Source organism: Empidonax traillii, unplaced genomic scaffold (assembly GCF_003031625.1).
Source record: "Empidonax traillii isolate 1590-97213 ecotype Southwest subspecies unplaced genomic scaffold, ASM303162v1 scaffold177:size1754471, whole genome shotgun sequence".
In the NCBI taxonomy this organism is placed as follows: domain Eukaryota; kingdom Metazoa; phylum Chordata; class Aves; order Passeriformes; family Tyrannidae; genus Empidonax; species Empidonax traillii.
In genome coordinates, this window is record NW_020955370.1 from 1,496,562 (window position 1) to 1,522,317 (window position 25,756).

The 25,756-nt window shown below is 42.1% G+C and overlaps 2 protein-coding genes across 3 annotated transcripts in view; one reads left to right on the forward strand and one right to left on the reverse strand.

The window, feature by feature from the left end:
- TBCD (tubulin folding cofactor D) overlaps positions 1-3,258 on the forward strand; it is a 119,868-nt gene extending 116,610 nt beyond the window's left edge. Inside the window, exons 38-39 of the mRNA XM_027886074.1 lie at positions 2,298-2,388; positions 2,842-3,258. Coding sequence (XP_027741875.1) covers positions 2,298-2,388; positions 2,842-2,853 — 103 coding nt within the window. The 3' untranslated portion in view covers positions 2,854-3,258. The remainder of the gene's footprint in view (positions 1-2,297; positions 2,389-2,841) is intronic.
- B3GNTL1 (UDP-GlcNAc:betaGal beta-1,3-N-acetylglucosaminyltransferase like 1) overlaps positions 258-25,756 on the reverse strand; it is a 110,476-nt gene continuing 84,977 nt past the window's right edge. For both annotated transcript variants that reach the window (XM_027886072.1, XM_027886073.1), the window contains exons 9-13: positions 17,743-17,882; positions 8,483-8,547; positions 7,183-7,257; positions 4,253-4,340; positions 258-2,614 (exon numbers count right to left, since the gene is read on the reverse strand). In XM_027886072.1, coding sequence (XP_027741873.1) covers positions 4,260-4,340; positions 7,183-7,257; positions 8,483-8,547; positions 17,743-17,882 — 361 coding nt within the window. In that variant the 3' untranslated portion in view covers positions 258-2,614; positions 4,253-4,259. The remainder of the gene's footprint in view (positions 2,615-4,252; positions 4,341-7,182; positions 7,258-8,482; positions 8,548-17,742; positions 17,883-25,756) is intronic.

The following is a 25,756-nucleotide window of genomic DNA, read 5'->3' on the forward strand; positions in this document are numbered from 1 at the left end:
AATTGGAACAGTTTAGATGTTTCCCAGGCATATGATGGCATGAATTAAACAACCACTTTACAGAATGTAACTCATCTTTTTACCTTGCTCTTACCTGCACCTTTGGCTTCTTCCAAAGGCAGGTGAAGAGGGTCCTGTTCTCCATGAGCACAATCCACTGGAGCAGGACAGTGATTTTCAGAGGAGGGGACTGTGACAGGAGCAGGGAACCAGCATTTTGGCACTGGATTTTTCCCTTTCTGCAAATTTTAGCATTGAGCATTATCATCACCTGGGCAGATTGATAAAAGGGGCTGCAGGGCTTGCAGATTTGAGGGAATATGGATTTCTAAGGTACTATTTTAGTTTAGTACTTTTGCTGCCATGTTAAACATTTTCCCTTGTGCCAGACCTGAGTCACGGGGCTGCTGTCCCACCCAGCACAGTTGATACAAGAGAAGAGACAGATACATAAAAAAATACATAATTTATTTAGTCATTACATTAAATGGCTTTTTGTCTTCATTGACATCTCATGGAAACAAAATTATCCCAGACAAGTTGAAAGAACAAATACACCTTCAGGCTGGAACGCAGATTTGGAGACTCCCTGCTACATTGTTTAACTTTTATGTACTTTCCAGTTTATTTCTGTGCTGGAGCTTAAATAACTTTATATTTGGGAAAAGAAAACTAAGTTTGTTATTGTGAGGGATGGCTGCTGCTCTTTTTCTGAATTTTCCAGTGCAAAAATTAGAGCAGCAGTCTCAAATTTGAAGGATTGGTTACCAGTAATTCTGCCTGTGGTTACAATTCCTTCTTTAGCTGCACATGGAGGTTTAGGATTGTGTTTGGGGTGACTCAGTGCTCGCTTATGAAACCTGCATTTAAGAGCAGACTTGCTCAGAAATTACATTAAGAATTTTAACAGAATTACTGGAGCAGGATGAGATGGCTGCTCTCACCAAGGTGGGGGGGGTTACAGGGCCAAAATTAGAAGTCCAGGAAAAGCAGTGGTAGTTCAGCTCTGCTTTTAAAGGGATTACTACAAGAAAGCAGAATATTCCCCCAAAACCACTCCAGAAAAATAAATATTGTGTTTTCACTGTGTCATTTTTAGGGTGTGCCTGGTTTATTCTGGCCTGGAGCAAGCCCTGAGTACCCTCTTGCAGTGTGGCCCTTGCTCTGAGATGAAAGACAAAGCTCGTTTACTCAAAACTTAATTGTTTAATCTTGGTAGATTGGAGCTGTTTACAGAAGAAGAGATTTGAAGCAGTTGCTGAGTGTCAGAGTGAGCTGCTTGTTATCCTCAAGCTCTCTCAGTGCTAAAATAATCATTTTAAATTCTGAATTACACCAAGCATTAAGAGCAGGAAGCCAAATGAGAATTCGTTTGGGGGAAGATGGTAATTACTGGGATACACACATTTGTTCCTTTTGGGACTACAGAGAGTTTATCACACAATTGATTCATGCAGAGTTTAAACAAATTACTCTATAAATAATACATGTTGTTCAGCCACAGAAAGGTTTCCAGGAGTATATAAGACATGTGGTCCAAGGTGTAAAAAAAAGAAAATTCAGGTTATTTTTGACTTGCCTTTTTTTTTTGCTTTTTCTCTGTGGTTTTGGACTCTGTTTGTGTGCCAAGAGTTAAATTTGTAATTAATTGCTCATTTACAGTTGTTACTTAAGAAAACCCAAATAAATGTCCTGCCCTGGTGAGCAGGACCAGCAGCCTCCCAGCATTCCAGTTTGAGGGACAGGATTCTGCCACATGGAAAAGAATTCTGCCTGTAGGGATTTGGGGCATTTTGGGGCTTTTTTTAAACTGACAGTTCTGGAAGAAATTATCTCATGGACATGATGCTGTTTCAGAAACTTTTTTAAAAGCCTCACAAATTTTAGGTTTGGATTTTTCTATTTCAGGCCAAAGTTTCTGGAGAGTGTACAGTGTTCTCCAAAACCAGTAATGTTAGAGAATAAATTAGTGAACTTGTAGCCTAAAGGGTTGTGTGAATAAATGCCTTTTTTTTTTTTTTTTTTATATAAAACTCTAAAAGAATAGTCTTGGACACTTTAGTATCAACTGGCAGACCTGGTGTGTATTTATGGGTTATCTGGCTTAAGATGGTACGAAAACGTTTCATTGTTCTTAAAACGTGACAGAACAAAAACTCCTAGAATTTGAAATGTACACAAAAGAACATCATAATCCAGTAGTGACACGGATCATTTAAAGATGTTGTGTGAATATGATATGGTCACCTTCAGGTTTTAATTTGTGAATTAACTGGCAACCCTTTCCCCCCCTCCAGGGAAGCAGAACTGCCCGTGGTGAGGGAGAGACGCAACTGCCTCTGTGACCTCCTGAAAGTGCCCAAACCTCAGCTGGTGTCCAAGGCACAGGTGGGAATGTGCTCCAGAGGGTTGTTTGTTCCTGCAGGTGTCCCTGTGCACCAGCAGGGGTGTCCTGAGCCAGCAGCAGAACACGAGGAGTGGCCGAAGCTGCTGCCTTGAGCCCTTCCAGCCTCGTTCCCTGGGAGCATCCCAGGCTGGCAGGGGGACATCTCAGACACCAGCCAGCAGGGAGATGGTGCAGCACAGATGTTCAGACACTGCTCCTCTGCCCTTCCTGGAGAAAAGAAAAAGCACAAAACCTTCCCAATTGCAACAGCAAAATGATGATGTGAGGTGTTGTGCAGAGCACAGGATTCCAACACTGCCTGAGAGGGAGAATAGGATATAAAAAGATACATTCACAGGGAGACAGACTGTAGGTCCCCTGTCATTCCAATGCAGATAGTTTGGAATTGCCTATCTGCTCCGTGTGACCTCTCTTTTTTCCTCTCTCTCTGGCAGAGCTCAGCATGAGGAAGCTGCAGCCGCTGGTCTGTCCCTGGAGCTCGTGGCTCCAGTGCCGTGGGGATGGGAGCAGGCTGTGCCATGGCATCCTGACACGCTGGAGCTCAGCAGGAGCTGAGCTGGACACTGCTGGACAGAAGAGGCAGAGCCTGTCTGAAAGCACAGTGCAGATGTGCCACAGGAAGGCAACCAAACCCCATTGTTTGCAGTTTTTAATGTTATCTGGCAGGTCCTCGTCATGCTCTGTCACTCCGACCTGTCTGTTCTGATGTCAATGGTTTGTATGTCCCAACTGAACAGAGCTTGTGCTTGCTGTCCACACACTGAGTATTAAACCTGACCTGCTGCACTGCTCTCTAAAGCATTGGTTTTTCATCAAGTGGAGAAATCTGTTGCTCCGGTGCCACAGTCAAACAAAGGAAGTCCAGGTTTCATTTCAGCTGAAGCCTCTCTTAACTACTCTTTGTGTAACTAATTCAGGCAAATGGTTTGTGTGGTAAAGCAGCTTTAGGGATGAAGTTTTATTTTACTGAAGACTAGAGGTGAATCAGTTCTTCAAGCACCTGCCAGGAATCCAGCCCATTTCTTACCCCTATAAAATGAAACTGCTCCAACACTGATCTTCAGGGACACTCCTGTGATGGGGAGGGAAAATGGACAGGCCACATGATCTTGTAATTAAACTGTTCTTTGATGGCTCTAATTAAATCCCACTCTCCCAGGGGCTGTGTGTGTTTATAGACACATCTCTGCAAATGTGATGATCCTTCTCTTTGAGTATATTAATTACAATTGACTTCCAATCTCCAAAATCTGATTCAATCCCAGAGAAGAGCAACCCTGGGATGTGCCCAGCTGCCATTCTCAATTCAGTTCTTCCTGATTGCAATCCTGTTAACTGACCTAGAACCTGTTCTCCTTCTTGCACTCCCATGAGCCATCCAACTCCACTCCCCACTGTCACTTTACCCTGAGCCTCCACCATCCTCCTCCTCAGCTGTACTGCTCACACAGCCCCAAATCCAAGGATGTTCCCCTTGAATCCCAGTCCTGGCCCTGTGCAGAGCCCTTGGCAAGCAGCAGCAGGGAAAGGGTGAGAGCCCCAAGCAGTGTGTGACAAAAACCTCTCTGCTCTTTGCTTGAGGCTTCCCTGTGGTGACAGTGCTCTGGTAACCCCCTGGGCTGTGTTTGGTGGGTATTTAAATTAGAAATACAATTTAAAGTCAAACTGAATGATGTACAATGAGCACACAGCATTACCTGTGGTGTAACTACAACCTCCCTTAGAAAGGGGTTACTCAGCCCAAAGATTAAATTAATGATGCACAGATTACTAAAAAAATTCTAACCCCCTGAAGACTTTGGTCTTCCTGCACCCAGTAACACAGCTTTGGTCCCACTGCCTCACCTTGGATTTAGTTAAAGTGATAATAATCCATCCCTTCCTTCAGGTTCAGCATGTCCAGGTTTGCTTCAAACGCTCCACCTGTCAAATCCTGCAAGGGGAGAACAAGAGAATTAAATCAATCAGACAAATTCATTTCATGTTGTAACAAGTTCAGGTAACTCAGTTCTTCAGACCACAGAAGAAAGTCCAATTTGCAGAACTAAACAAATAAACAGAAAATGTTTCCATTCAAAAAAAATTAAGTGTCTGTTGAAAAGTTAGTGTTCAGATCAGTCTGGGGGGATATCAAACAACTCCTCAACTCACTCCTGTGCTGCTCTGTAGCTGCTCAGCCCAGCTCTGCTCCTTTTGTTTCCTAATGCAGGCACTGGCAGAGAATGGGCCAACTTTGACAAAACAAGTGCTTTGGGTAGATTTTGAGCACTGATTATCTTGTCTGATAAAACAAACCTTTCATCAGGCAACTGAAATACTCTGCAGAGCTAAAGGTGTTTCCTTTTGAGCCCCACTTGGGTTATCGGGACAGGAACCGGGGGAGGTTTTTTCCATGAGCAACCTCAGTGATGTCACTAAGAAAACATGGCAACTTCAGCATTTCTGAGCATTTCTGCTGGGGTCTTCCTGGAGCCCTTAATCCTACTGAGCTTCAGGAATGCCACCTAAAAAAAAAACCCTCAAAAAATAATTAAAGCTGACAATAGCAGAGGAGGTGGATAAAAGTGATTGCTCGTGTTCTTGTGTTGGTCCAGAGCAGCAACAGTGAAGTTTAAACGATGCAGAACACCACTGTGAGTGTGTTTAGGATGGGAAGTTCCAACACTGAATCCAAATGAAACTGTGGAATTAAAGGAGGTGGAATGCTAGACTTGGCTAGAATAACTGAATTTTTAAAAAAAATCACTCTGGGATCTTTAAATAAACGTGAGTTTAGAAATGAAGGTTTGTCTCCCATCTTCATCCAGCTTCCCCTGGACACACTGGGACCATGCCAAAGGCACTGAATGGTTATCAGCATGCCAGACTGGTCCATCTGCAGAACTCACCACTCACATCAGCAGGGAATTCTCCTCAGAAATGAAGGTCTTGATGTGACCTTTAGCCTCCACTAGTGATTCCATAAACCCAAGATTCCACAGGTTAGGACACAGGGTATGGAACACTTGTGTTTAGCTTGCTGGAAAAACAACCTGCTCTACAGAGGGATTAATATATATATATATATATATATATATATATATATATATATATATATAAAAGAGCCCAGATGCTAAAATGAAGTGGGAGAGTTAAATCTTTCATTCCCAGAGCACAGGACTGAGGTGGCAGAACCAGGCAGGGCTGCACAATAACTGGTCTAACAGCAGATTTTCTGAAAACTATATACAATCATTAATTTAATTGCTGCAACAGAAAAATACAAATCCCTTTCATTTCCAGCCCTTGGAATCCAAGCCAAAACAGGGCACAATACAGAATTTTCTAAGCATTTTGATTTTACCTCCCAAGTGAGAGCAGACCCAGAGCCCTTGGGTGAAGTGGTTCTGCAGTGGCTGCTCTGAGCAGATACAGCCACACTTTTATCCTCCTCAGCACAAACTTACACACACACAGAGCACAATTCCAGCTCCAGCCCTTTGTGAAGCCACTGTAAAATGCAGACTGAGCAAAGATCAGAGGCTTCCTGCCTCTTCCAGAAGGATTTGCACTGGTACCAAAGCCTGAAGAAATAAATAAGCCAACACTGGCCAACAGAGTCACTTCTTGTAAACAACCCACTTAATAAACACATCTAATCTCCAAAATCACCCTCTCAGAGCTGCACAGAAACATGCAGGTTTTGTCTGTATCAAAATGAAAAATAATCCCCTACCAAGAACAGCAAAATAAAAGTCAGTAAAGCCCCTTAAAGGACACTTCCTTCAGGAGAGGAGTGGGGATAATCTTGGGTTGGTAAAGAATAAGCAAGCAGAAAATGCTCAGTGGCCATGAGTGGAAAAATAGACTGAAATCCCAACTGAAGTCATGGAGCAGAGTTTTCAGACAAGATGTTGTATAATAGTCTCATTGTGAGGGCTTCCCAAATTAAATGTGCTTTAGAACAGGTTGCACAGATGTTTCGTCTGGGGACTTCCACCCACAATCGGACGTAGTATGAAAAATTAAATTAGTTGTAATATTACTTGTTGATCCAAGAGTTTTATCAACCAAGAGTACATGATAATGCCCTGAGGCACTTTCAGTTTGGCTTTACAACCCATAGTTATGATCTCAGAGTTGATGGTGAGGGTGGGAGTGCCAAGTTAAAAGCAGGCTGTACCAGAGGAGATGAGATTCAGCTAATCCATCTCCGAACAGATCTAGGACAGTGTTAAACTGTCAGTGTTTGTGTGTAGCTGCAGGTTTTAGTTACTGTCAGAGGGTTTTTGATTAGTGCTTGCAAGTGGAAGGCATTTGCTATTTTGCCTTAAAGCTTCTGTGTTATCCCATACACTGTGTTACAACAGCAAAAGAACTGCTGCTTGTCATCTCCTAGGTATGTTATTAGGTCAATTAAACCAACTGAAATAAGTTACCACAGTAAGGTGTGATTTAAAAAACAAAGCCTTTGCCTTACATAGGGCTGCAAAATATCAGAATTAAAGGAGAGCAGGTGGCTGAGTGCATGTGTTCATTTGTGTTCATAGTGGTGTCGGGCAAGGAAGTCCAACAGATCCAAGCTCATTTACAGAAGCTGTACCTTTCCTTACTCTTAATTCCACCCAATACTGCTGGTTTAAATCCCTGGAATACCCTGCACAATCAATTTGATAAAAAGGGCCATTCAGGTGCTTAGCAAAAGCTGCTGGGAAAAGCTGCTTTCAGCAAACAGAACTGCATTTTCCCAAGGAGCAAATCCTGCTGCTGCAGGTGAAGCAGAGGGTGACACTCACCAGCTTCACACAGATGATGAAAGGTGGAACTGCATCTCTGAAGTGACACACAGGGACCTTTGGTTTTGGTCTCTCCTGCAGGAAAAGGCAGCAGAGAGACACACAGGTGAGTTGCTTGGTTTTAGGAGCTGCTAAAAGATTATTTTGAGCCCTGAGCAGTGCAGATGGTCCCACCCTCACTCCTTTGACTGGCATTTCAGTGTCCCTTATTCCTGTGCCATCACCTTTCAGTGCAATTGTGTTTCTCTGAGTGAAGTTACACATCACACAGATTGGAATTTGGAGTTTTGTGCTTCTGAAAGGAGCAGGTTTCTCCTTCACTGCTTCTTCCTTACCTTCAAGTTCTACTTTCAGCCCATCCCCAAACAATTTTCTCTTTGATCTCATTGCAAGGTGTGCAGCTCCAATAGCCTACCCCATAAAAAAATATGTTCCTTCTCTTTTTGGTTAATTTTTTGCCACTTTAATGAGCTGCATCAGCTCCTGTGCCATCAGAGAGCATCAGAGCAGGCACAAGAGCAGAGACAGAGGAAGATCTTTCCCTCCCAGTGGAAGATGTTAAGTGGCTTGTACCCAACTGGGACTTCACCCTGGATCCCAGCTGCAGGATTTCCTAAGGATTCCCAACAGGTTGCAGCACAACCTTCTTTATGACTGATCTGAGAGGATGGATACATCTTAGGAAGACAAATGCCCAGGATCTGTATCAATCATACTGACAACTGGTAGGTAGGGAGTCCTTAGTATTGCAGGTCAAAATCCTGAATCCAATTTCTTTCACGCAGCTCAGAGCACTCCCTGACTTCCCAGTGCAGACCCTGACTGGACAGCTGCTCCAGGCTGAGCAAAAGCTGTACCTGAGGAGGGCCCCTCCTGCCCCTCCACCCCTCCCTCAGTCCTACTCCCATCACACACAAGGATCTTGCAGCCTCAGGGTAATTTGATTCACAAGATAACTTGCTCAAAAACTTTTTATTTTCGAGGATTCCTTTCCCTTTTATCCACCATAAACCAAATTCGACTCCCACTTAAAAGAAAAGCCTGTCAGTGGAACTGTTTTACCCATCCTCAGAATCAGTTCAGAGTGGGGATTTTTGTCTTTCTAAACTGACTTCAGTGAGTGTGAGGCCCATAGTAGTGGCTCCAGTTTGGATTCCAGTGTCAATCCCCAGCCCTCCAGCCTTCTCTCACTGCCTCCTTACCCAAATGAGTTTGTGTAGAACATTTAAAATTAGTTAAATACTCCGTCATCACTTTTCTCAGGTCACAGGGAAGGAACACCTGAGTGGTCATAACTCACCTCAGATTCCTCATAGGTGTAGAATCCTTTTGTTATTTTCTTTTCATCAACATCACAAAATGCAACTACCTGGAACACAGGAACAGAGCATTTCAGTAGCAGGATCTCACCTGGAGTGTAACCACGTCAGGAATGCTGCTGGCATGGGATGGACACAGGGCTAGGGCAACACACCCTGGGCCTCCTGCAGAGCTTAAACATTTATTAAATCCTCTCTGGGTGTACCTTGAGGAGTTGGGCAAACTCTGCAGTTGTTTATGAGCACATTCTGTTTTCAGGAGCACGAGGACAGGTGATCAAAGCTGTGTAAGAGAACGTCTGTGAGATCACCGACCTCATCCTCAGTGACATGCTGAGAAAACTAAAACCAGAGAGCAGTCTCCACATTTTGGCACTCCCACTAAACACCCAATATAATACAAACCTTCTTTTATGTAATAAAACAGAACAGAATGTTCCACCAGACACCCCAGGACAGCGGTGCTGCACCACTGCTTTGGGTGCTCTGGCAACACCAACTTCAATTTTAGGGCATAACACACCAAGTTTGGGAATTCCTATGGTTATAGACTCATATTTTTCAGCAGATTTGGTGTTTAAACACATATAATTACTGCTACATTTTGGTTATTCTTACTGGAATTATGGAAGCATTATTTGCAGCCCGAGGTGCCAGATATTTCAGATGGTGTTTTATTTGCATTCCTCATAGATACGCAGGAAGAATAAAGGCCTGCAATCCAAAATACACAGTGGCCTTATTTTTGAGCCATTAGGTTGCCAGGAACATTTTGGAAGACTTTTTAAAATAAACATAGCTGTGTTTTCCTCTGCCTCCCATTGGGTCTGTTCAGATGATCTACATGGAGCTCTTACGCTGAAGCAGAACAGTTGAGATAGTTGAGGGCTGACAGAAATCAATTATTCTGGTGAAAGCTGGATAGCAGCTTTCATATCTTTTTAACTGCTCCATTAAAAATTGATTAACAACACTTACTGCTGAGAAAATTTGCAAAGCCAAACAGCTGTTTATTAATTTATTAAGTTAGAGAAGGTTGCAAAAGCCTGGCCTGTTTGGCCGTGTCCAAAATCTCTCTCACACATTTTCTTCCTGTGATTAAGAGGGTTTTCTTTTACCTAAAGTGACCTCATTCTGTTTGTGCAGAGGCAAACACTGGGTTTTTTTGATACCATAATATCACTTCCTTCATTAAACATCAGTGGAAGAGAATGCAAACAAAAGTATCAAGGGATTACAAACAGGGCTGCAAACCACCACTGTATCTGGAAAATGAGCTGATAAACTGGAGGAGGTGGGCAGGGATAGTCCCTGGAACCACCTAGAGGGAGACACTCAGACCTGGAAAATGGGCTGCTTGAAAACAGGCACAGAAGAGGAAAGGAAATTAAGGAAATCAAGGAAAGGAAACGTTAAATGCTCAGGGTGGGGCTTTATGACCAAAGGAATCCCATCACAGGCCAGCAGATCCTGACTTGTGCTCTGGATGATCCTGGTGCAGGGGTTGCACTGAGGACACTTAACACCCCTGTTTCAGGCATTATAATGGAAATAAAAAGAAAAGAGGGAATTTAGGGCAAAACTAGGAGATGACTGGACCCTGTTCCAGGTGTTTGTGGCTGGTGCAGCTGTCTTAGCCAGCAACACACACAGACAGTTCCTTCAAGCACAGCCCAAGAACCAGGGGCATGTTATTTCCCCTCTTAACCACAGATTAACACACTTCACATCCCTGGCCCTGTTTCCTTGCCCACTGTAATGCTTTACTGGAGTTGAAAAATCAGATGGTTTGACCTGAGAACTGTAAACTACATCCCAAGTTTTCCTTTACCCATCTTATTTACATGTGTCCATACACACATGGATGTAAATGTTGTGTCCATGAAGGGAAGCAAGAGGAGGCCACTGGAAAGGGATCCCTTAGCGGTTTTCTCTTCATTCTATGTTGAGCACCTTTAAAATTCTCCAATATTCTGCAAATCTCACTTTCACCACTAGTGTTTTACTGTCCTAGAAGCCATGATCATAATAAAATGTAGCAGGGTGTGCCTTCACTGTCAACCCAACAGAGTTCTAGGAATGAACACTGTCCATACATCGACTTATCTTCCAATAATTGAAGCTATTTTTGCAGCTGCTTATGCTCCTATAGATACTAAAAACCAAAATAAAACACCAACACTCATGACACAGGGTAAAGTGAGATTCTATCTACACTGCCAGTAACTGGGAACTCAGCTGTAAGATCTGTGCTGGAAGTGTCACAGTGTTCAACTCCAGTGTGTTGTAGCAGTTAACAGAAACCCTGAATGATGCCTAAACTTCTTCTCTACATGAATTAATTCCTTCCCAATATCCAATCTAAATCCACTCTCTGCCAGATTAAAACCATTTCCCCTTGCTCTGTCACTACATGCCCTTGGAAATACTCTCTCTTCAAAGACAGTTCTTGTATCACTAAATTGCCAATAATCATAATCCTTCCTCTCACCCTGGGCCTTTTCCATCCTGACTCCCCAGCCCTAACAACATCCCACACATGAAACTGGTAAGAGCAGCTCCAAGAAAAAAATAGGACAGGTGAGCATGTGACAAATTTCTCTTGGAAAATGGAAACTCAAACCCTTTTTTGAGTTACCACTGAGGTAACTCCCTCTATCATTCAGCTTAAAATCTGATATTTACAGTAGTGTAAAACAGGTCAGACTTGAATGGGCAATTTTTCTGCCAGGCAGCTCACCATGTGGGTGGCCAAAATCTAAGTCAACTGTTTTTCTGACACACACTATTTATTTTCCAATTAAAGCAAAGCCATGTCTGGAGTCTAAATACAGGACTCAGGCACAGTTGTTTATCCTATAAGGAGAACTCAGGGCATCAGGCTTATGTGAGTTATTTACTTTATACTCTATCAGGATAAACCCAGAGTTACCTATTTATTTTCCTGCATTAATGGGCTTCTTTCTTGGAGCTTTTATGATGACCATCTATCCATACATGAACTCCTGTCTCCCTGGGAGGAACCTATGAATTATAAAGCCATAAAACAGTCTCAATTTGCTGTTTTTCTTCCCTCTTTTCAGCAAAATGACTCTTTGGCAATGCCTCTGATAGTGGGACACCATTTAAGCTTACAGAGTCCTCCTATCACACTTCAGTTTTAGCAAAATATATAAATTATTACATATTTTTGTTTTGAACATCACTTGTATGAAAATCTGTACAGTTCCAGAACAAAGGAAAAAGACTGCTAATTCAGCTCAAAACTGGAGGACACAGCTGGGTATCTGTTATAGACAAGTTATGGAATTACTGTAATTTGTATAAATATGGATTGCAACATCCATTAACAATGGTGTAAGGAGAAAAAGGAGACACAGTTTTTCTCCCTCATAGAGAAAGTTTACATAGCTCCACAGATAAAGATATTTACTCAAAAACAATCTCTGCTGGGGGAAGACACGTTTGAGGAAGATAAAAGCCCTTCTCTGGCTGGATCTGCCTCATAAACACAGAGGGACACCCAGGCTGGGCCATCAGACCTCCCTGGGGAAAAGCAGATTAATGGGCAGCAGATTGATCCTCCTCCAAATGTACAACCAAGGAAGCCTCAAAAGGACCAGGAATGTCACTAGGAATGACAGCAGAGTGGGTTTGGGGTGTGACTGCCTGCCTGTTTGAGCTCTGCTATGACTTGTGTTTCCTAAGTGACTTGTTTTACTGCAGGGAATGTTTCCTCACACCTCCCGTTCCACTCAGATTTCCTAATGGAAAAATTGAAAGATTTCATCAGCTTAAGGATGTCCTTTCATGGTAAAAGATCTTCATAGGATTTTACTCCCTCACCTTATTTTCACCTGTGGTTTGCTTTAGGTCTGTAACCATCACTTACAGGAAGCCAGAAAACAGAATTACAGCCCATTCTCAAGGTCTGCTTGAGCTGGAAGGATCCCAGAGGCAAGTTCTACATGGGAGAGTGAATAACTGAGTAGAACACGGTAGAAAAACTGGAAAACCCTTTCAATAAATGGTCACCTGTTCACTGCCTCCTGTCCCTCCTCCTGACTTCTCATAAAAGCCACCTTCAAAGAGACATCCTGTGAACTCCCCCAAAATCCCACAGGAGCAGATCTTCCCTACTCCTTTCTCTCCATAATATCTCACACAATCCTCCATCTGTTTTAAACTCCTAGTGACCCTGTTAATTCTTCTATTTATAATTCTTCCATTCCAGCTTGCAGAAAGCCTCGGAAGCATCTTAATATACATCTCTGCAAAAGGGAAATCAATTCTGACCCTTCACGTCAAAACAAAGTAACTGAAAGCATTACAATGCAACTTTAAATAGACACAGCTAATGGCAAACAGAACACGAGCCAGGCAGAGGCATAAACATCTCCTGGTGTGCCACAAACAGAAACCAGCAAACAGCTCCGTGTCACAAGCCGAGCGATTTGCTGTGTCAGGAGCTGCTTTTATTTCAGCTCTTCAGCGCTGCAGCAGGAGAGAAGCTGTGGGTATCTTTAAATCCCAAGCATGCATTTCATTACTCCATTTAGACACTATTCCTTTGAGGAGAGCAGCAGCTTCCCCCTCTGCACATGATCCACAGCAAAGTCACTCAGGAGAATTTTAGTACCAGAACCCAGCATGGAAAATAAGCTGCTGACCACTGGAGACACAGAATTTCCCTTGTTCCACTCAAAATACACCTGCATTTTTAGTGAGGGATCTTGTTGCCAGTGTCTCATCCCTCTAGAGCAGGTTCCTCCTGCCTGAGTTATGCCAGGAATGTTACAGGTGTGAAACCTCTGAGCTGGCAAAGCAGAGGCTGCCCAAAAGCACATCTTCCCGAGTGGAAGGAGCGGGGAGTTTTCCCGGCCATATGTCACCAAGAACTATTTACTCTAGTCCAAAATGAAGCCTGCATTTTACCTCACGTCATTTTAAGATGCTTTATACCCGGATTTAACCGAATCTTTCACATTTCATCTCTGTCTCTCCCTGTTCTGGAGGCTTTTAACTCACTTTCACGTTGCCACTTTACTTCTCACTCCACAGTCAGGGTGGGTGTGATAATTCTTCCCTGTTTCTTTTCTTTTACTTGTCCCCACTCCACTCTCCTGCTGCCATTCATGTACTCTTAGGGTGGTTAAAATGCTACAAAACTTAGACATTCCTTGGTTCTGTGGAGGATCAGACCTGAATACCATGGTTTGGGGATCTTGCTCTTGGAAAAAGGTGAAGAGAAACCAAGGGATGATTTTCAGCGGTCGCTGAACCAGGAAAAGGCGCCTTCAAAGGGCTTTGTGGAGCTTTTGAGTTTGCCACCAGCAGACAGTGTTGTCATAGAGAACCTTCAGGGCCTGGCTGTGTAAAGCACTGTTTCCAGGCCACTAATTAGTTGGTGCTTATTTCATCCTTCCCCCTGCTTTTTTTTTTTTTCTGTGAGCCATTTGAGCCCTATTTTCAGCCCTCGGAAATGACACAAAATGTTACTGCTGAAGTTCTCCTTTTAGCTGAAGTCTGATGGAGAATAAAAGAGCAGACAAGACAGCTCAGAAACCCTCCAGGCACATGTAGCATCCCAAAAAACATTTGGTTTCCATCTTCAGCTGCAAATTATAGACACGACGGATGTGTTTTAAACAAAAAAAGGTCTGTTTGACTTCATTCTTGCAGAAATGCTAATACTGAACCACTGTCAGTGGTGTGAATCGAGAAGGGAACAGCCAGGAAGCAGAATTTCCCTAAGAATACTGAGATCATGGTAATTAATTCATAAAAAATCCCTACCAGTGGAATAACTTTTTTCGTGTGTTGCTGTTAAAGCAAAAAATACTGAGCCTTGGATTTTTGCCTGAGCGCTTTGGAGACAAAGCATCATTTTAATATTCACCATACAGATGGTTGAAGGAAAAGGGAGAATTGCTGAGGTGTCCTTTTGTCTTTTAGCAGAACCATAATTCAAATTCACACTGTTTTCCAAACAGACTAAAGCAATAATTTGTTACTGAGTATGAACATACCCAGACCGCTGCTTCCTGGAATTGCCTAAATTTTGTTTTCTAAGAAACAATGCTGTCTGGCATGAAACAGAGCTCTGCTTTTCAAACATCCCACAAAGACCTAGTCAGCACAAGAAATGCAATTGCTTTGTTTATCAGCTTCTAAAAATACTAGAAACATTCCTTTTTTTTTGAAAAAGATGGGGTTTTTTACATCCCCTAAGCTTGACAGTTCGAACTAATTAATCCCCTTCCTGAAGATTTAGTAGAGTTTAGGTTTGGTTGGGTTTTTTTTGTTTGTTTGTTTGTTTGTTTTTTTTCAGAATTAGCAAGTGACACAAGCTGTAGATAATAGGGCTTTTCTGGAGTATGTGTCCCTAATTTTCTACAGGTACTAAGTGCCAACTGAGAAAACACCCTGCTCTGCCTCCACAGTCCAACCAAAGTCAAGCTCAGGTCATCTAATGAAATCCTGAATCTCAATAAAAGGATGCAGCAGCAGTCAAACAGAGCACAGGGGACACTGTCAAAAGCCTAAACTGACTTAAAACCAAATAACGTTAGGTTTAGACAGGTAAATTAAATAAATTTAGTTAAACTTTACAGTTAATTTTGGCAATTTTACCTGCATTTCAAAGGGTGCTGAACCTTTTAAGATGACACTGTTTTACACAGTGGACCTTCAAGAGGAGAAAATGTTAATTGTATGGATTAAATAAATCATATTTTGCGCCCTAAGGGGCTTGGGAATTTTGTTTTAAAGGTGTCTATTTTACATAATTGATGAATTCATATCCCAGGCCCTCCATTTACAAGACAACATGAGATTCTACTTGTAGATTCAAAGTGATATTGAATCTCCAGCATTCTCATCATTAAGAGAATAAATGAAAGCTTAAATCTTGTTAAGGTGGTCTTGAAAGGGTGAGACGGGAAAAGTATTTTATTGTATTTAGGGCTGGAAAGGATGAAGCAACAACTATTTACAACCTTTGTTCATGTGGGATTTTAGAGTCTTTGGCAGGAGCTGCAGATTAGTCACAAAATACCTGAAGGATTTTTGAGGGAAAGTAGAACATGGAGTTTCTCTACTGACCTTTTTACTGCTATTAATTTAGAATAAAATTAAAACTGCCACCAATTACCTACTGCAAATTGTTTGATTTTATTTCCTGAAACTCCAGCAGCATAATCCTTTGATTAGCTCTTGGAGAAGTGAGATGTTTTTGCTGCTTACAGCCCTTTGCCAGTGCCTTACACGAAACATGAGGATATCATTGAAGTGTCAGCTCTGACTGAGCTGCACAGACTTGGGATCTCACTTTTAGAAAAGCCAGGAATAATCACAATGAGCCTGAACAGACACATAAAAATAGTGCTTTAATCACTACAGGGAACAATAATTTAATCAGAAATTAGCCTCTGCTCTCACTTAGGATGACGCAAGTCCTTTTCTGAAGCTATTTTTCTTTGCTGGTTATTGAGAGAACCTCTTAATACTCCAGATAACACGTCAGACTCAGGGGGTGAAGTCTGATTACTCTGCACAAGGCATAAAGGATCACTGTGCCTGCATTTCAGCAGCAGATTTCTGCAGTGCATGTGCAAAATGAGTCACACTTGGCACATGCAACTGCATCTGGCACATCCTAAATGCGTCTGGTGCAGCATCCAGCAATTCACGGGTTAATGCTCAAGGCAATATTTCAGTATCAACCCAAACCATTCTGGAATATGTGCAGTTGTAACCTTGACAGAAGCAAAACAGCATCAGGGCCCAGAGCTCTGCCAAAGCAAACGTTATGGAAAGGTCAGCTGGAAGGGACGCCGGGACGCAGCTAATTGGAACCACACTGCCCGTGCTGGTGTGCAGGCAGTGGAGGTTATTCCCTCCTGGAGGAGAGTTGAGCTTGGGTTCTTTGGCAGGGAAGTGGCAAAAAACCCCAACAATATTATTTTTCTCTTGCCCTTTTTATCGTCCCCGCTGCGACATCCTCGAGTGTTTGTGTGATGGGAAGTCCTGAACGGGTCACCTACAGATGTAACTCAAACACAGTTCCAAACCTCAGCATCCATCTCCATTTTGGCCTGGTACAAAAAAGGCCAGAAAACAAAACAAAAACCCAACACCCAAGGTGGTGAAACACTGCTACAAAAACCAACATGGTCTATTTTTACTGTAACATCCCAAAAATCTACCAGACCAGCTGCCATCTCTTCCCTTGCAGCTTATTTTGTAATTCTTCTAATTTTGCAGACAGAGAAGTGCAATTGTTTGTTGCTGGTCAGTCAGTGGAATTCAAAGTGCTCAGCAAAACACTAACAAAAGAGAAAATTTTCATCAAATCACAAAATCACACTGCACTGCATGACCAAGGTAACACACTGAATGGACAATTCAATGCCCTCTTTGCATGAAGCAACTGATTGGGGACACACAGCATTTAATCTCCTTTCTTCCCCTAGTTCAGCCCCTGCCACGTGATGGCAATGACTGAGGAATGGCTTTGGAATGGCACTGGAATATCAAGCAGCAAATTCAGGTCAATTTTTTTGCTTTGCACATTGACTGTCTGAGTGTCTCCTGTGTCTATTCAGTAATTTTAACTATGTGTATACAAATGCCTTCTATTTTTTTTTTTTTTTTCAGATGTGTGTGGTCTCAGGGCCACCACATTAATCAGGTTTATATATGTATTTGTCATTTTGTCTTCCCATCCGTATTCTTACGAAAAGAAAAACACATCCAGTCATAAAATGAATGTTCTGTGGCTCTTTATACGAAACAGCCATTTGACATTAGCCCTACAGCCTTTATCTAACCAAAAGTTATTGCACACTAGAAAATGCTATAAAAATAAGGTATTTAGAATCTCAGACAGATCTGTCCTGAGAAATGTCTGCCACTGCCAAATGCAAGCAAGCTCCACATTTTCAATTGACTGTAAATTGGACAGTCATGTGCAACAGTTTCCACTTGCCTTGTTCACCCCACTCCTCACCCCCTATTTTTGGCAATCCATCTTTCCAAAGGGACTCACAGCACAACTGCTCACAGGGCCGACCAGACTGATCAACATCCCACAGGGACCTGTCCAGCATCCACTCTGGAAGTGGGAAACACGCATGAATGATCCTGGACGAGGCAGCATGAGAAACTTGCTACATTACGTCAGAAGCGGCACAGGAAAGAGAAGAAGCGGTTTTGTACATTTTTTTACCCCCTTATTAGCTCACCTTTTTCCTATTGGCTGGTGACAAACTTCTGTAGAGCTTCTTGCCTTGCTTGCCAGCATTCCAAATGGTGAACGATGTCCAGGAGCTCAGGACTCTGTCCTCGAGGAATCTGACTCGGTGGTTCCAGATGGTTCCCCTGGAGAGGCAGAAAAAGGGTGGATTTTCACCTGTGAAACTTATATATTATTACCCTAAATGCATACCCTCCCCTACAGGTAAACCTGACCAAAGTAATTCACATAATACATAAAAAATCACACCAAAACATTATTTATTACTGATTTAATTGTAAAAGTTCCAAAGGATTATTCTGCAGTGACCCAAATGTGAATGTGCCTTTATCTGAGGACGACTTTCATAAGAAAATGCATTTCCAGGAACAAAGAGCAGTGGAAATTTTTTATTTTTCTTTTTTTGGATGACGGGGTATGCCTCATAAAACTTCTTAAAATATGCTTTAGGGGAGTAAAAAAAAAAAAAAAAAAAAAAAAAAAAAAAAAAAAAAAAAAAAAAAAAAAAGCAAGCTGGCAGATGTCTGTGTCCAATTACACCTTCATGTCTTCATCTTTGGGATAAGTTCCACAGGATAATTTAAGCCAAGTGGTTGAGGTGAACAACTGTGACAGTAATACCAAATGATGAACCACATGGCTCTGGGACAGCCAACAGCTTGAAACACTGAAGGCCCACTGAGAGCTTCAACAAGTTCAAGGCAGGTTCTCAAAGAGAAGACAATGTCAAGGAAAGCAGTTTGTTTTCCTCCCAGCTGGCAAATTCACTTTGACAACTACAGCATTTTCCGTGTGTGTGTGTGTGTGTGTGTGCTCCACCCTATAAAGTAACATTTAAGGCTGCATCATTTACAGTGGATTAAAGGGAACTGCCTGCTGTTAAAAACATCTGCTTTCTGTCCAGGGTTCATTGAATATTCATTAACTAATAACTTATCTCACACTTAAACACTTTTCTTGACAGAATACACTGATTTCCTCCATTTATGGCTTGATAAATGAACGTTCCTAACCTTCATCTATGGAACAAGACACCTTGAGCTGAAACTTTCTTTCACAGGAAATTCTGATGAACACCTAATAGTGCCTCCTTTCTAAAGGCATTTCTTCAGATGGGTCTTTCCATTTGCTTATTTCCATCATTCCATCAGAGCCCCAAGCCATGGTTTGAAAACTCCTCATAATACTCAGGCAAATGGACTCTTGCTGGGCTTGTTCCTCAGATCCAGCACTTCACTTCACTTCAGCAAAGCCAAATCCTGCTTTGCACTTCATCACCAGCCCTGGTGTGGTAACTTGGAAAGGACTTCATGCACAAATAAATGTACCCAAAGCACAACAGCTCCTCCACATAAAACCTCCCCCCTGTTTGGAGGATGACGATTGAGCACCAGCATTTCAACTAATGGAGGGAAAAAAAATTCTTGGATTTGATCACAAATCTCTTCTAATGCAACCACAAACTGCATTCCTGCTTGAACTGCTGCTGGCATCCTTTGACACTTGCCTTTTTCCATGTTCATTAGAGCATAATATATTCCCAGAAGGAAAGTTAAAGCAACAAAATATGAAGGTCAAGTATTTTTCCAGGATCGCTTTACTAGAGATTTTAGAGCTTCTGCTCGCTTCTAAAAGGGAAGATTATTGCTTTGCACGTAAATGGAAAAGTTCTAAAAGTGATTTTCCTTTGAAATGTGACTTCAGAAGGGTAACACTGTATTACATTTCAGGGGTATTTCAGAACCTGTTCTGTTGGCTTGAGTGACACCGGCAAGTTTCTTTTCCACTTGAGTTTGCAACGTTAAGAAAGCAAAATTAAAAAACAGGCAACCTTACAAGGCAGCAATAGAATTATCAACCAATTTCTAGCTGCAGTGCAAACGCTGCAATCCACCTCCAGGCACACAGAAAATGTTTCTAATTGTCATGGAGATCGCAGCACAGCAGTATTGGCTCTTCCAGACAGCATTTGCTGTCCAGGCGATGGGAGCCTCTGTGCCCCAAAAGTCCCTACACAGGCAGAACTCAAATCTCATTGTTGATAGAAGATTTCAAACTGAAGCAGATTTATTGGCCCCATCTTACCTATGAAAGTTATTTTGAGAAGTGCAAGTGGTAAAAGTGTGTAAGGGAACTGCACTCAGAAATGAAAGGACATAAAACTCATCAAACACCAAATTAACTGGAGAGTTGTTCAAACATGAGAATATTGTCACACAGCTTCATTTAAGCACCAATAAACAGCTTCCTTAAACACCTGTTTTGGGGTGTGAAAATGAAACCAATGTGCCCAACAGTCGTGACTTTTTGCTTGCATCACTGTGAGGCATTCTGATGGCAAAGCTCACAGAAAGGAACTCACAACTCACCTGTATTGTGTGTACTCTTCTCCACTGAAAAAAACAAGTTATATTGAACATTCTGCAGCCTAGACTTAACCCTGAAATATATTTAACAGTGCAAGCAGAGATAAATACAGGACTGGGGGGGAGAATTTGTGACTGAACTCTGGAGTGACTCTCCTAGACTTCACCTTTGTTTTCACCATCTCACACGCTGAACCAAGAGATGCTCAGGGGGCGTCAAGGGAGAGTTTTGGTTCCCCCCCTCCCCATTCAGGTTTCCAGTTCACCTAATTTGCCACATTTTTTGATGTTTCCAGCACAGATAACTGGGATTCCTGCCTGGAGGGATAAGGGAATGCCATTTTCCCATCCTTTACGAGCCAGTGCAGGTGCACCAGACAGGAGCTGCAGCAACGTGCAAAGGATGATTAAAGCAAACGCCTGAAACGATCCAGGAGTTGTACAAACCACTGCCGGGAGAGGATTCTCACAGCTATTTTCAGATTATGCATCATTACATATTCGTAGCCACCAGCAACACCTAGGAGGTTTTATTACTCCACATCACCCCGAATCGAGGCTGCTTTTCCTTTAGGAGCATTTCCAAGCCTGTACTGAGTTCACGAGATTCTCCTCGGCCAGAAGGTGGGATAAAATTCTCCTCACAGTTTGCTCCCATATCCTACTCCCCTATGTCCCTAGTTCTTGAAATACATTATTTTCCCCGTTTCTTTCATTTTCTTGTCACATCTTCACAAAGGAAATGTCAGAAGTATGCATTTTTCCACTTGGAAAGCCATTCTTGAGGTTTACATGATTTTCCTAAGCTCTCACTTGCCATGGCCCCTCCATACTCATCAGTTATGTTGTCTGGAAGGAAGAAGAGGAGCCAAATTTCTTCAGGAGTGAAATGAGGGTATTCATGCAGTGGGTGAGAATGACTACGCCGTGTGTTCCTCAGCCCCAAATAGTTATTACCAGACCATCCACCCAAGCAGTGCAACAATGGAGCTCTGTTAGAATGTGTGGTGACCTCCTGACTGAATACAGGAGTCAAGAAACATCTGCTCCACTCCTATTTTGAAATGAAAGATAATGTGACAATAAAAAGCAATATGATTTAATGTCTGAGCTGAGTCAAACCTCACCGTATTGAGTGCCTTTCCCCTCCTTCCTCCAGTGAGGCTACATAAGTGAATCAACAGAGCAAGGACAGATGTACAAGTACTTGAGAAATGCAGAAATACAAGCCCAATGTCCTAAACAGTACTGGAATTTTAGGCATTGATTGCCATCCCCAGTAACACTATAGATCCATAAATCTGACCTTGTCTCGATGCACTGGCCCCCACACTGCTCAGGTGACACCAGGCAGGAAGAGGAGCTGCCCAAGTGAACAGAGCCTCTTCCAGTGGTTTTTTATTGATGGCAGGATAAGAGAGTTCTGGATTATAGGTGAATCCCACCTGATTGATAAACCAGAGGTGGAAGAACAGAGAACTTTTTAATCACAGATTCCTTATAGCCACTCTTGCACACAGAATTCAAGGTCCTTACAATCCACAGGAAATTCAGAAATAAATCCCGTTTGAACCTTGGCCATGCTGGTGAATAAACTGATATTTTTTTGTCGTTGTTGTTCTGTTGAACTTCATGTGAACTTATTAATTGCTGGACTATATCGTCCCACTGAGTTATTACATTTACACTGTTAATAGGTTCTATTAATGTCTGAGTTCATCCTCAGGTCACGGGTCATTAGCTGAGGCATGGTTTGCATTGTGGTCTATTTTTCATGAAAGGCTTATTAAGAAAGACAGAGACTATCAATGTTAGTGGCATTTACTTTTCAAGAATCTAATGAGGTCATTAGTTTCCATGTTTAATTGAAGTGCCAAATGCAAGCATGGAAGATAAAAATGCAGTTGACCTCATCTTTATTTCAGCTGTACAGGAATATGTTACGCTATTCCTCTCTCCTGCCTATTTTTGGATGTGTCTGTTTTGGCAGGAAGTGAAGGAGGCATTCCCGTGCTCATCCCTGATAGAGACCCAGAGCACCTCTGCAAATGTTTCAGACCAAGAGCCTGCTCTCCTTTGCTCAGATGACACTGGAAGCTTCCAATGCTTGACACCAGATGGTTTCAATAGATTATGTAATTTTGGTTATTGCTGCAGACCATTATTATACTTGTTCTGAATACAAACATATGAAATTATTGAACTCTTGTAGGTGCACTTCACCTTTTCTGCCTGAAACAGAACCACCTGAATCTCAGACAGAGGGGACAAAACTCATTTTCTGCATATATTAAATGTTTCTTGATTTAAAAAAACGGTAAATTGCTACAAGGACTAGCAAAGTTCCCCAACCACCTGTCTGTGAGCAACGCTACCTGAAGACAAGTGCACTGTTTTATTGCTCACCTTGTTCCAAGCTGGCTTTCATCTCCTAGTGAGGTACATTGTTGTATATACAGTCCCTTTCTCTCCACTTCAGCAAGATAAAGATCTGTGAGCTTTACAGTGTTTTTGTTATACATCAAACTCTCTTACTCCAGCACTTCTCACTCCAAAGCCAGCTCTGATCTCACAGCAGTGTGAGGTGGTTGAGCAGCACCGAGCACACACAGCCCTGGGATACAAACCCCACCGGGAGGTGAAGTGATTCACATCCAAGAGGTACAAGGAGTGGGATTTTGTGCTGTAAATTCCTGGCTGAAGTCCCTCAAAACTCATCTTGCTCATCCCCATCCAGCAGGTATCCATCTGGGAGCGGAGATGAATGCCTGTATTTCTGCATGGTCCTAATGAAATCTAAATATAGACACTGAACTCGGTGCAGATTCCTCAGAGCATTTAATAACACAGATTGATGCCCCCAGGGTAAGGGAGAATGCAAATAAGATTGTGTTTCCTGCTTCACAGATATTTGTTCCAGAAGGATACTAATCATAGGAAGTGACCTAAAAAACGTGAGTGTTTGCAATTATACATGCTAAATAAAATAAAATAAAATAAAATAAAATAAAGAACTAAATGTCACTTGCCAAGTAGTTTTACATTTTTCTTTTAGGAAGTCTGAAAAAGCAAAGTCAGGCTTTTTTTTCCCCCGAATGGTTCTGAGAGACACCCACATAAACTGAAATCAGTCCATCACGGGCTACAAGTGACTGCTGCCTTTGCTGAAAAGATGGAATCATGCACCTTTGTATAAACAAGTCCTGGTAACCAGCTCTGGTTTATAAAACTGAAATTAGACATAAAGTGTTAAAAAAAAAAAAAAAAAATTCAACTTTCCTACAAGTGCAATTTTGATCTCAGACAAGATCTTAATCTGGCTGGTGAGTTACTATTTCCAAATCCAGGTCTAGCCTAAGCCAAAATTCGAAGATGACATGGGCCAATGGCAGAGAGCAAAAAACCACAGAAAACTGCTCAACAAAACACCCCCCCCCCCCCCCCAAAAAAAAAAAGGCTTCTAGAAAAGCCAGAACAGACAAATTAAATAAGGTGGGGTGACCACAAGGCAAGTTAGGCAAGACCCAATTTAAATTATAAACTTAAACCTCTGTGACTGAGCCCATTAATCTCTTTTTGCTCAACACGCACCTCGGTCTTCAGACACAAACACTCGCCAAACCCTTCAGAACTTGGGCAACAAACGAGCCCAGGGTGAAGAGGTGTTGCACAACCTCGTGTTTGGAAGTTCACACCAAGCATCCCCACCAGCAGGACCAGCAGAAAGCCGAGGGGAAGAACGGCCTCCCCCAATTTTCTTAGAACGAGACGCGAACTTTGGAACGTCCCCGCCGCGCGTCTGAAACAGCTCCCAGCGTTCCCACATTCCCCCAGCCTGCTGTAATCCGGGGGGCTCGTGCCACACAACCTTGTAGATCTGAATAAGCAACAGCTTGCAGTAAATTCAAACCAAATTCGTTTCCAGGGAGAGGATGCTTTCCCACAGATACAAACAAAAAAGGCTTCCAGGAGTTCCAGCAGCCCACGACGATGCGTGGCTGAAAAGCTGGCCAGAACGATCCCACACTTAAAAGAGGGGGGAAAAAATTCCCTTAAACACCAATAAAAAGGAAAATAATTTACCTCATGCTTGTTTGTGAAATCCAAATAACGTGTTCTATTGGCTCGGAATGAGCTTCTCATGATTGAATTATTTTATAAGCATATATATGGATTTATAAAGATCTACAGTGATCATTATATCTTGTGCTATTTATGCTTAGCATGTTATATTATTTACAGCAATACAATCATACGGTGATAGACAACCCAAGTGCACATAGGAATGTTTAGTTTTACTACTCAGCCCTAACAAAGCCACACAAATATGACTGAAAAGTGCATTCCTATTATTAATCAGTAAGAAAAACAAGTTTACCTAATTACCACTGTGATCCTGGTGTGGGACTCCTGAAGAACAGTAAAACTCATGTAATTTTTTTATTGATGTCAGTGCAGAAGAGAAAGGAACGACTTTGGCTCAGTTTGCAGCACGTAGAGGAATCAGCAACTGGCAATTAAACATCTCCTTTAGGGGCTGAGCAGCCCTGGAAAGGCAGCAGGGAACTGCTTACAAGGAAGCACCTGAGATAATTACCCTAAACATCCTCAGGGATTTTTCAAACCTCATTATTTGATTTAGATGGTTTAGACCCTTTAAAATAGGAAAATAATACATGTAAACGCAGCACATTATCAGATTAAAGGTTTGGGTTGGGGTTTTTTTTTTCAAAAGGAGGTTTTTGTTGGTACTACAAGTTTCTGTTTACTTTTTAAAAATTGAGACTGTGATTCTGAAACTAAGCTTTACCATTAAAAAAAATTATATTATATATATTTACATTTTTATATTATGTTTCACATGGCAAAAACTATGAGAATGAAACTCTCACATATTAAAAATCCTAGTTAAAAACTCCAATAAAATTTCACCACTAGGGTATATTTTAAATACAATCTTGCCATCATGTTAAAAGTATTGAAGAAGTTATTGCTTCACTGCTTGCTTCACTCCTTGCTTCTGAGCAGGGATTCATCAGATCAGATACAGAACCACACCAGGCATTCTTTATCTGCTGTGAGGGCAAGAAAATCTTTAAATCTTTGATTTTAAATTTCAATTTTAGAGATGCTTGAGAGGAGCAGGGAGGTTGCTCAGGCAAGTTCTGAGATCCCACAGGATGGGTTGCAGAGCCTGAAGGAAGAGTAACTGGACACTGGGAAAATAGCACTGCTGTAAATGCAGCCCCCAAAATGCTCCCCTGCTCTTACAGCACCTACTGTGAAATTATTTCAGAAACAGCTGCAAGGAGAAAACAACTTCTTGGAATATTTGCCAAATATTGAGGTGCTCCCAGCCCATTCCTGCCTCATCAAGTCACAGACACAGAGCAGTGACAGCCCGTGGGCAGCAGGGTCTGCACCAAAGATCTCCATTCATAATATCAGTTCCAGCATTACAGGATGTTACTCCAAAGCAATTTACAGCAAGAGCAAACAGAAAACTGACCATCCACCATCAAAACTACAAACACGTTATGCAATGCTTGCTTTTCAGCCTTTTTAAACAAACAAACAAACACACACACACACACACACACACACAACCGGGTAATTGTTTTGCAGTGCAATGT